Here is a 12151-nt window from a genome sequence, read left to right as displayed (position 1 = left end):
CGGGGAACACTGATGGGGGATTTAGGGGGTGGTATAGGGTGGGCATCAGTAAAATGATGGACCTGTTTATTGGCGGGAGGTTTGCGGGCCTGGGGAACTGGAAGATGAATTTGGGCTCCCCCAAGGGAACATGAAATGAAAAATGAAAATCGCTTATTGTCACGAGTAGGCTTCAATGAAGTTACTGTGAAAAGCCCCTAGTCGCCACATTCCGGCGCCTGTTCGGGGAGGCTGTTACGGGAATCGAACCGTGCTGCTGGCTTGCCTTGGTCTGCTTTCAAAGCCAGGGATTAGCCCTGTGAGCTAAACAGCCCCTAGCTAAATATGTTCAGATACTTGCAGGTAAAGGCGTTTGCTAGGCGACAGGTGGAGGAATTTCCTTTGCTGCCCTCGCGGGGGGCGATGGACAGAGTGCTTTCGGGGGTGTGGGTCGGAGAGGGGAAGGTGTCTGACATTTATAAGGTAATGCAGAAGGTGGAGAAGTCATTAGTGGAGGAGTTGAAGGCTAAATGGGAGGGGGAACTAGGGGAGCAGATAGAGGATGGGACTTGGGCGGATGCCTTGGAGAGGGTCAACTCTTCCTCCTCATGTGCGAGGCTTAGTCTCATCCAATTTAAGGTGCTGCATCGGGCCCATATGTCTGTGACTCGGATGAGCAGGTTCTTTGGGGGTGAAGACAGGTGCACCAGGTGTTCGGGGAGTCCAGCGAATCATGCCCATATGTTCTGGGCATGCCCGGCACTGGAAGAATTCTGGAAGGGGGTGGCGGGGACGGTGTCAAGGGTGGTTGGATCCAGGGTCAAACCTGGATGGGGGGGGGGGGTGTTCTTTATTATTGTTTCTATTTTTTTTTCTATGGTTATTTAACTTAATATTGTGTTAATTTAAGTTGTTGTTAATATATTTTGCTGTTCATTGAGGATGGGCGAATGTTTATGACTGTTATCATTATTGTTGGTATTTTATTGCGGTTCGTTGTTGTTATATAAATACAAAATGTTTCAATAAAAATTATTTTTTAAAAATACAAGCCAAACTCCGCCTGTAGCCTCTGATGCTCCCTTCGAAGCCCTGCTTCTGGCGTCTCCGCACACCTCCTGTCAACCTGTAGTATCTCCTTTATCAGTCTGTCCGGCTCCGCCCTGTCTGCCTTCTCCCTGTGGGCCTGTATCAAGATCAGCTCCCCTCTAACCACCGCCTTCAATGCCTCCCAGACCACCACCGCTGAAACTTCACCCGTGTCGTTGACTTCCAAGTAGTTCTGAATACATTTCCTCAGCAGCCCGCACACCTTTTCATCAGCTAAAAGTCCCACATCAAGCCTGCAGTGCGGGCGCTGGCGACTCTCCTTGCTAACCAGTGCAGGGGATGATCTGAGATTGTGATCGTTTTATATCCCGTGTCCACTACCCCCGTCAGCAGGGCCCTGTTCAAAATTTTAAAAAATCAATCCGGGAGTACACTTTATGCACATGTGAGTAGAAGCAGAATGTCTTCACTTTCGGCTACCCAAATCTCCATGGGTCCACCCCAGCCCGCATTTGCTCCATGAACCCCTTTAGCATCTTCGCCATTGCTGGCACCCTGCCCATCCTTGAGCTTAACCGGTCTAACCTCGGGTCAATAACTGTGTTAAAGTCCCATCCCATGACCAGTTTATGTGAATCCAGGTCCGGGATCTTCCCCAACATCCTCTTTATAAACTCCACATCATCCCAATTTGGCGTACACCCATGCACTAGTACCACTGGCAACCCCTCCAGCTTCCCACTGACCATAATGTAACGACCTCCCACACCCGCAACTATTTTTCCCACCTCAAATAGCACTCGCTTATTAATCAGGATCGCAACTCCTCTAATCTTTGCGTCTAACCCCGAGTGAAAAACCTGTCCGACTCATCCCTTCCTTAATCTAATCTGATTAGTTACTTTAAGGTGTGTCTCCTGTAACATTACCACGTCCACCTTCAGTCCCCTCAAATGCGCGAACACGCGTGCCCTCTTAACCAGCCCATTTAGCCCTGTCACATTCTATGTGATCAGCCTAGTTGGGGGGCTCATCCCCCCCCCCCCCCACTCCTTCACCGATCAGCCATCACCGGCCCGCCCCCAGACAGCCTCTGCCCCCGACCTCCTTTGTGTTCCACAGCAAACGTCCCTCCCCCATCAGCAGAACATTTTCCCCCCTCCTCTCCTAGTAACAGCACTATGTAAACCAACCCCTTCAACAAGCATAACATTTGCTCACCCCCCACTGCACTTCCATGAGCTAGCCCGGCCAGCTAGCTTGGTGACACCCGCCCATGGCGCCAGACATTCCCCCACCTATTTAGCTCACTCAGCTCTGCAACAGGTCCCAAATCAATACAGAAGGCATTACAGATAATGTCCAAAAAACAAGAAACATTTTTCAACATGAGCTGCAGGAAAGTTCAAAGACCTCAGTCCGCCACCAGCCCTTTCCTTCTAGCGAAGTCCATCGCTTCCTCGGGCGATTCAAAATAAAAATGTTTCTCCTCATACGTGACCCAAAGACGGGCTGGATACAGCAGTCCAAACGTCACCTTTTTTTTTTTAAAAAGGTTGACTTTAATTGATTGAACCTCCTCTTCTCCTGGCTGCATCTGCACTCAGATCCTGATAGATCCGCAGGATACTGTTCTCCCATTTACAACTCCATGTCTGCCTGGCCCACCGTAAAATACAATCCTTGTCCAAGTACCTGTAGAATCTCACCAAAATTGTCCTCGTTGGAGGGTGGGGCGGGGGGGGGGGGGGGGGGGGGGGGGGGGGGGGGGGGGGGGGGGTCCCCCATACGCGGCTTCCACGCAAGCATTTTGTGAGCTCTGTCTACCTCCAAGGGTCAGGAGAACGTCCCATCCCCCAGTAACTTCTCAAACATGCCTGCTATGTATGCCCCAGCGTCCGCTCCTTCGGACCCCTCCGGGAGACTGACAATTCTCAAATTCTGCCGGCGGGATCTATTTTCTAGGTCCTCCACCTTCTCCAGGAGCCTTTTCTGCTGGTCTCTCAGCATCCACATCTCCAACTCCACCGCAGTTTGATGTTCCTCCTGCTCAGCCAGTGCCTTCTCTACTTTCTGGATCCCCGATCTTGGGCATCCAGTCTAAGTTCCAGCCGCGCAACCGATTCCTTAATCGGGTCCAAGCATTCCTGTTTCTGCTTGGCAAAGCCCTCCTGAATAAACCGCATCAGCTGCTCCGTCAACCGCTGGGTAGACAAGCCAGGACTCCTGTCATCCGCCATGCTTTCTCCCGCTGCAGCTTCAGCCCAAACCTTCTCTGTTCGTCTATTTCTTCCTTTACGAGCACTTCTAATCCGCCTCTTCATGCACTGATGTAGGAATCCATTCCACAATTGCCTCCACCATCAATTTACCGAATCAAGTCTGACAAAAAAAATCGGGGAAAAGGTCCAAAGGTCCAACCGAGCGGGAACCACCAAATGTGCAACTTACTCCTTCATTGCCGCCACCGGAAGTCCCTGGAGATGACTTTTGATTGGGTGGATGTCTCCTAAACTGCCCAGGGCCTCAGCTTGGTTGGGTGATCTCATGACTTTCTTACACTTGGAGAAGGTCAAGTACACCATTAGAGGGTTGTACTGTAGTGCAGTGGTTAGCACTGTTGCCTCACGCCACCAAAGGTATCGGTTCGATCCCGGCCCCGGGTCGCTGCTGTCTATGTGAAGTTTAGCTTGCACATTCTCCCTGTGTCTGCGTGGGTCTCACCTCCACAACCCAAAGATGTGCCACGCTACAATTTCCCCTAAATTAGAATTTTTTATTTTAAATCTAGAGGGTTGGTAGAAGGTTCTACCCAAGATGGCAGCCATTAATTTCCTTTTTTAAGGAGTTTGTCACCATGAGCTGTTAGAGGGTTGAGTTTAATTTTGGGGGCTAAGTTAATATGTGCATTTGCTTGTTAGCCTCATTATTTTATTGTGTAACTTTGGTTAATTGTTTTGTATGATTTTCTTTATTATGAAAACATTTCTTTTTTAAACAAAAACAATCTTTACGGTATGTATAAAAGAAAATGAAAAACCAGCTGTACAAACACTATCGATAAAAAAGAAATGCTTTGATTCTACTTTTTAATCTCACCCCAAGAATTCTCTTATATGTAGAAATGCGTTGAAGGTTCATTCGCTTTTGTTCCTAGGACCATCCCAAACCTCTCCAGAATTCACTTCAATTCTCCTCAGTATTCCAGCTATTCTCCAAGCTCCAAGGTTTTATGTGGGTCCCTTCATTACCTTTTCACTAAACAGTCCTAAAACGTTCCTTTAGCACCTCAACATTGTGAACTCCTCAGTTCAAGTGTGGGCTTCATTGTCTTCTTGCTGATGGATTTAAACATTCGGAACACCCCTGGTTCCTAATGGCCCTCGAGGCTCCTGGTCCCACAGCTGGTTCCCAGCTCCTGGTCCCACAGCTGGTTCCCAGCTCCTGGTCCCACAGCTGGTTCCCAGCTCCTGGTCCCACAGCTGGTTCCCAGCTCCTGGTCCCACAGCTGGTTCCCAGCTCCTGGTCCCACAGCTGGTTCCCAGCTCCTGGTCATTATGAAAAGATTTTAATAAACACTTTTTATTTTTAAATCCTGGAATGGGAAAGCTTATACCAAAATTTTATAATAGGTAAAGCCTTACCGACTTTCACCATAACAGATACTTGTTGAACAAACCAAATCAAAGTATTTTTTGGGTGGGAAAAAGAAAGAATCCACCTTTTTCCTCAGTAGCAAAAATTTCTCATGTTAAAATAATATTTTAAACAAAATAAAAAATATTTACATACTTCACAATTCTTTCATGCAATAATTGTTGGCAATTTAAATTTCAACATGATATGGTCTGTTCCCAACATTGAACCTCGCTTGACGAAATACCCAAATCAGATATTACATGTGGAAATCAGTGTGCCTCCATTTGCTGTTAAATAAGAGATATTATGTTTGGATACACTGAACTATGAGTCTGATTGTTCAATCTGTGCTCACATTGAATAAAGTTTTTTGCCAACACTCTTGCCTTGTATCATTTATCCTAATGTTCCCCAGAAGAAAAGTCATACTAAGGTCATCTATATTTACTTCATCAATATAAATAATAGTAACTGGTCTTCTACAAGTTTGGGTACATGTGGAGAAGGTATTCTACTATACTTACCGTGCCATTACTTGCAAAGGCGCCACAATTAATGCATCTACAAAAGAACACGAAGAGGCATTGTCAAGAATCAAAACTGAAAATATTTATTTCTTAAACTGAGGCAAATAGAATAATTGATTTAGTTTTACAGCAGAAATATAAGTCACTAAAAAATGTTAATAAGCTGCACATTCATGAGCGGGAAGCATCTACATTTGTGTGTGAAACAAGGTATATAAATGAAGGGTACACTGAACTAATGGTTTCAATGCAGGTGAAACTATCTAGGAGAAATAAGCAGAGAATGGTTAATGGGATTTTCAGTGTATTTATAACAACCTAGCACAGCACAATCAATTCAGGGTGCTCAAAGGTGACTGCATCTGTATTGTTCCCTTAACATAGGCAAAAGTAGACATGTCACAGAGGAAAGAAAAATATAAAAGAAGCAAGAGATGTTAAATAGAAAAGTTAGGAGAGGTGGTCAAAATTTTAAGTATAAAGAAAGATTACAAGAAGGTTGTTAAAGACAGATAAAAACAAAAGTGAAAGGGGAGATGAGTTTGGAGGGAGTTCGAGAGAGTAAAACCAAAGCAGTTAGTGCTTGTGCCACAAGTGAGGCAAAAGGAAGGGAATGCACAACAGGCCAATCAGACTAAACGGGCACAGTAAAGACGCAAATCTTAAAGATGTTAGAGAGATAGAGTAATGCAATATCACGAAGGAACACAAAAGGTGCGAATGAGAAATATAGAAAATAGGAGGAGCGTGCCATTCAGCCTTTGAGCCTACTCCACCACTCATTATGATCATGGGTGATCATCCAACTCAGTAACCTGTTCCCGCTTTCCTCCCATATCCTTTGATCCCTTTAGCCACAAAGCTTTGTCTAACTCTTTCTTGAAAACATACAATATTTTGGCCTCAACTGCTTTCTGTGGTAGCGAATTCCACATGCTTACCACTCAGTGGCTAAAGAAATTTCTCATCTCAGCCTAAATGGTCTGCCCGGTATCTTTAAGATTGTAACCCCTTGTCTGGACTCCCCCGCCATCAGGAACATCGTTCCTGCATCTGCCTTTTCTAGTCCTGTTAGAATTTATAGGTCTACAGGGGATACCCCCTCATTCTTCTAAACATCAAGGAATATAATCATAACCGACTTACTCTCTCCTCATACATCAGTCCCGCCATCGCAGGAAACAGTCTGCACTCCTCTATAGCATGAACATCTTTCCTCAGAGAAGGAGATCACAACTGCACACAATATTCCAGGTGTAGTCTCACCAATACCCTGTATAATTGCAGCAAGGCACCCCTGCTCCTGCTTGCAAATTCTTTTTATTAAGGCCAATACACCAATATTACCTCCTTTTACCGCCTGTTGCAGCTGCTTACTTACTTTTAGAACTGGTGTGCAACAACACCAAAACAAAGGCTTTAGCAAAAAACATAAAAAAATAAGAAACAAATGCAAAATAATTGATGAGGAAATAATTAAATGCCAACTGCCAGAAAAAACAATTGAAATAACGGCGTGTGGAATTTATTCCAGGCCACATTTGTCTTGCCCACCGTGTTAGGAAAACAAGGGTAGTTTTAAGAGATTTATATTTGTATTGGAAAACATTAGAAATAAGGTATAGTTTTAAGTGGATTTAATTTTATGTTTCTGTGCCTGGAAGGGTAAAACTTAGAGTGAGAAGATGTCATTTCCTCAAGCCTTTGTAGAACAAATAAGATGTTCTGCAGTGAAACAAAGAATAGAGTGTTTGATGATTGGTAATAACCCAGTAGCACAGTGGTTAGCACTGTTGCTTCACAGTGCCAGGGACCTGGGTTCGAATCCCAGCTTGGCTCACTGTCTGCGCGGAGTCTGCACGGAGTCTGCACATTCTCCCTATGTCTGTTTGAGTTTGTTAGGTAATAACCCAGTAGCACAGAGGTCAGCACTGTTGCTTCACAGTGCCAGGGACCTGGGTTCGAATCCCAGCTTGGGTCACTGTCTGCGCGGAGTCTGCTCGGAGTCTGCTCGGAGTCTGCACATTCTCCCTATGTCTGTTTGGGTTTGTTAGGTGAAGTAGCCATTTGAATTCTCCCTCAGTGTACTCGAACAGGGGACTAGCGCTGTGTGGCGACTAGGGGATTTTCACAGCAACTTTGTTGCAATGTTAATGTCAGCCTACTTGTGACACTAATAAAGATTATTATTAATAGCTCAGGCGATAATTCAGATGGGTCTGATGAATGGAGGGATCCAATAAGTTTTGAATCTGGAGGGGAACCTAAACCTACTGGAGAATTTGATAGGGGAGGGGTGGGGGGCAGCACATGATGTGAGTGTGGAGCGGATGGGTTTTTGTGAGCTCTGGCTCGGTGTGTCTTTTAATCAGTCGTTTAATTCTGATGTGCATTTCTTAATTGTTTTTTCACTGGTTGCATGGTTTGTGTCATCCCAGGCAGTTCCTGATTGGCCTTTTTGTGAGAGAAAGCCTAGAACAAAGTGCTTAAATCCTCATTTTCTTTTCAGGGCATCGGAGCGAGTTGGGGTGGATTCCAGCTGGGAGTGTCACAGTTGCTGCTGAGCGGGCTCTTGTCTTGGTGGTACAGGGTTCATAAGGATGATGGCCACATTCGAAGATGTTGCTGTTGCCTGGTCAGAGATTTTTGACCCTGTGGTGCAGTCGTCAGAGCACATGTAGATACTGTAGAGTATCTTTACAAGAGCAGTGGAGGCTCACAAGAAGGTTCTTGCATTTAAAAGAGCTCTGTTCCTTCTTCTCCCGACTAGGCCTTGTGGTTGTGGGAGGGGCTCTGTGTTTTGCCACGGAGGACGGAGTCAGCCCTCCTTCCTAGGGTGCCTAATTATTAGATCTCTTGATGATTGCTCTTCTTCACAGGTGGAAACCTCTTAGCCGGGCGGCAGTAATCATCCTCTCATAGTGCATTGCTCTGGATAGGGCTGGAAGAGTAAGGGCGAGATTGGGGTTTTTCTTGGCGTGTGTTGAAGGCCCTGGGGGTATAGGTTGTTTTTTTTAGCTTTGTTTGGTGCTGGGCTAGGCCAGGCCTAGTGCTTTGGCTATTATTCTGTTACCACTAGTGGCTCGAGATGACTCTCTCCGAGGACATGGAAAGAGGCTTCCTGGAGGGCTGGGTTTTGTCTCCTGGTCTCTCAGGCGCACAGGGGGCAGGGGTTGGGTTGAGCTCTGTGCCTTGGTGGATAGCCTGTGGTTCTCCTGAGAGAGGGAGGTTCTCCCCCCCCCCTTTTTGTTGATTATGCGGCCTGTTCTCTTCTTTGCCGGTGAGTGTTGTCATCAGGTGAGATAGCCGGTTGGGTCTGTTTCTTCGCTCTTCTTCCCTTTTCCTTTCTGTCTTTGATGATCCGATGGGCCTCACCATAAGGTAAACATATTTTTACTGTTGCTGATCCTCTCTTTTCTTTCCAACAGTGAGTTGGGCGCCGGCATCCACATTGTTGGAAGAGGTATTGACGACAGGGGGCATGGAGAAGGGGGTGGAATCAGCGATTTATGGGAAGATTCTGGGGGAGGACAAGGTATCATTGGAGGGGATTAAAGCTAAGTGGGAGGAAGAGTTGGGGGAGGGTATAGAGGATGGGCTGTGATGCTCCAGAGGGTAACCGACTTAACCTAGTGCACGAGGTTGGGGCTGATACAGTTGAAGGTTGTGGGCGCCCCTCACAAGGGCGAAGTTGAGCCGACTCTGAGGGGATGGAAGAGGTGTGTGATCGCTGTGGGAGGACCCCGCAAACTATGTTCACAGCTTTTGGTCTTGCCCGGAACTGGAGGGAGGTTTTTAAGGTCATCTCGGGGGCAGTACATGTGAGGTTTGAACCAGGGAGGGCCCCTAGAAGCCATTTTTGGGGTGGCATGCCAGCCCGGGCAGCAAGCGGGTGTAGGAGCAGATGTTTTAGCCTTTGCCTTGCTGATTGCCTGAAGGCAGGTCCTGCTGGGTTGGAGGTCAGCTTCTCTGCCCTGTGCCTTGGCTTTGCGGGGGAATCTTTTGGAATTTGTGACGAGAATGTGAAGTTCAAGTTGAGGGGGAGGAGGGAAGGGTTCTACAGTTCATGGGCATTGTTTATTCTGCACTTTCAAGATTGGATGTGGGGGTGGGGAGGGGGGGGGGTTGAGAGTATTGTGTATTGATTACCATGTATGGGATGACTGTGGATTCTCTTTTGGTCTTTCTTGTTTTGTATTTGGGATGTTGGGGTCATGTTTGGGTTTGTATGTTGAAAGGGATTCTGGTTGGGGGATTGTTATTGTATTGGTTATTGTTAGTTGCATATTTTATGAAAAAGAGGGAAGTTAGGATAATAAAAATATTTTTTTTAAATAAATAAATAATTGTGATTCCGCCTGGTCAGGGTTTGGGGTTTTGTTGCATTATGGAGTATGTCTTTGTAGATCTGGGTTTCGGTGCATTTTCTTCTGTTTTTGCAAGGGTGGGTGTGACTAATCCATTCCTTACTCCTACATGGATGCAGGTGGTCTGGACTCCAGGAAGAGAAGGCTGTGCTGGATCACTGAGTGATGGTTTTGAGCCAATTGTGATTTTGTTCTCGTGTTCCACACTGTGCTCATGGAGGTTAAGCTGTATGTTTTTTTTACTTCCTTGCTTTGGGTGCGACATTATTTTGCAACTTTGTGCATTATATTGTTTAGAAAATGTAAAATCTCAATAAACATAATGAGGTGAAAGAGTTGAGAGTAAAAAAGCACAGCGTTAGTACTTATAGTGAGTCCAGAAGTGATTCTTGTGTCAGAAAACAATGACAAATCGGAGGAAACCCCTCTGATAGTGCAAGTATAGGCCATATAGGCCATAGATTAAATAAAGTAAAGAACACAAAACAGCTTCAGAACAGAACTAGAAACAGAAGGCCACATGATCGTGGAGTTTTGATTGCTACCAATAAATTAGAGGATAAATGAATAAGGGAGGCAAAAACAAAGGGTTTAGATGTAGAAAGTTTGGCGTTTATGATGAAATACCAGATAAGGGACACCAGCTACATCACAGAGATGGCTATGTATTGAAAAAGTGCTTGCAGAAGGGACTCAAAAGCCTAAAGTGTGGCTAGTTACTAGGGGCTTTGAAGAGCATTAGGTATTTTGGAGGGTTGTTATGGGCCAGGGTTTAGAGAACCCCAAAGTGTATCATGGAGTTCACCTGACCCATAACCTTTAATAGATTTTGGCTATGGAGAGCACAAAGGCCCACTTGTGGTGCAACAGAGAGCTAAGGTACTTTTAAATTAAAACAATGTTTATTCTCTAAATCCAGTTGACATTTTTAAACACACACAGTAAACATCTTAGCAACTATCAACGTAAATACTCCCTCAAAAAGAATACAGTACTCTATAAGTAACCCTGAATCTTTCCTTGCAACATCCACAAGACAAATATTCTCATTAACACAGAGATCGGGTTTAAATTCTCTACAGAGAGTAGTTACCACTTTCAAATTAGCAAGTGATTAAGACATTCCTTTCATGCAGAAAGAAATCAGAATTACACCTGGTTTTGCTGGATGCAGCTCCCAATCTGCAAAATGAAACTAAACACACCCTGTAGCTGCTAGCTCAAAGCGAAAGTAAAACAGCCAGACAGCCCAGCTCCATCCACACAGCCCAGCTCCATCCACACTCTGCAGCTATTTGATAAACACCCATTTCTTAAGGTACACCAACTACAACTATTTATTTATTTTTTATACATTTAGAGTACCTAATTCATTTTTTCCAATTAAGAGGCAATTTGGCGTGGCCAATCCACCTACCCTACACAACTTTGGGTTGTGGGAGCGAAACCCAAGCAAACACGGGGAGAATGTGCAAACTCCACACAGACAGTGACCCAGAGCCGGGATTGAACCTGGGACCTCAGTGCCATGAGGCAGCAAAGCTAACCAGTGCGCCACCATGCTTCCCTCACTACAGCTATTTGATAAACACCCATTTCTTAAAGGTACTCTCACATGATCGGTATTAGAGCGGACTCCCCCACAGCTGAAAAATGAAAAATCGCTTATTTTCACAAGTAGGCTTCAAATGAAGTTACTGTGAAAAGCCCCTAGTCACCACATTCCGGCACCTGTTCGGGGAGGCAAATCTAATCTTGAAAATCTCTTTAGTGGTTTCCCTCATTATTTGTTCCCTCTTGGGAGTCCATAGGGAAGCTGGTGACACAATGGTAACATCACTGAACTAGCAATCTCCAGGCTAATGCCCTGGGGAGATGGGATCAATAATTAAGTTATTAAATCTAGAATTAAAAGCTAGTAATAATTAAATTATTAAATTTAGAATTAAAAGCTAGTAATAGTGGCCAATAAACTATTGTCAATTTTCATAAAAACCCACCTAATTCACTAATGTCCTTTATGGAAGGAAATCTAGAATCTTCATTACATAACTCCAGACCCACAGACACGTGGTTAACTCTTAAATGCATTCTGAAGTGGCCTAGCAAGCCACTAAGTTGTGTCACAACCGCTACAAGAAGTAATTATGGAATGAAAAGAATGGACCACCCAGTATCAACCAACTGTTGCTGGGTCAAAATCACTCAGTTTGGGTTCCTAACCTCATTCCAACCTTAGTCCAAACATAGCCAAAAGAGCTGAATGCCAGAGGTGAGGCAAGAGTAACTGCCCTTCACATCAAAGCTGCATTTGACTGTGTATGGTATCAAGGAGCCCGAGCAAAACTGGAGTCAATAGGAATCAGGGGAAAAATCAGGGGAAAATTCTCCACTGGTTGGAGACATACCTAGCACAAATGGAAGATGGTTGTGGTTGATGAAGACCAATTTGCTCTGTCATACAGGACATTAATGCAGGAGTTCTTCTGGGTCGTATCCGAGGCCCAACCATCTTCAGCTGTTTCATCATGACCTTCCCTCCATCATAAGTCAGAAGTTTGCTGATGACTGCACAATGTTCAACACCAT

General features: G+C 45.1%; 1 protein-coding gene across 2 annotated transcripts in view; it reads right to left on the bottom strand.

Annotated features, from left to right (window-relative positions):
- erich2 (glutamate-rich 2) overlaps positions 1-12151 on the bottom strand; it is a 289680-nt gene that overhangs the window by 259615 nt on the left and 17914 nt on the right. For both annotated transcript variants that reach the window (XM_038789479.1, XM_038789478.1), the window contains one exon: positions 5193-5229. In XM_038789479.1, coding sequence (XP_038645407.1) covers positions 5193-5229 — 37 coding nt within the window. The remainder of the gene's footprint in view (positions 1-5192; positions 5230-12151) is intronic.

Source organism: Scyliorhinus canicula, chromosome 2, assembly GCF_902713615.1.
Source record: "Scyliorhinus canicula chromosome 2, sScyCan1.1, whole genome shotgun sequence".
In the NCBI taxonomy this organism is placed as follows: Eukaryota; Metazoa; Chordata; class Chondrichthyes; order Carcharhiniformes; family Scyliorhinidae; genus Scyliorhinus; species Scyliorhinus canicula.
The sequence above is the reverse complement of the archived record's forward strand: the minus strand, read 5'-3'. Positions and strand labels throughout refer to the sequence as shown.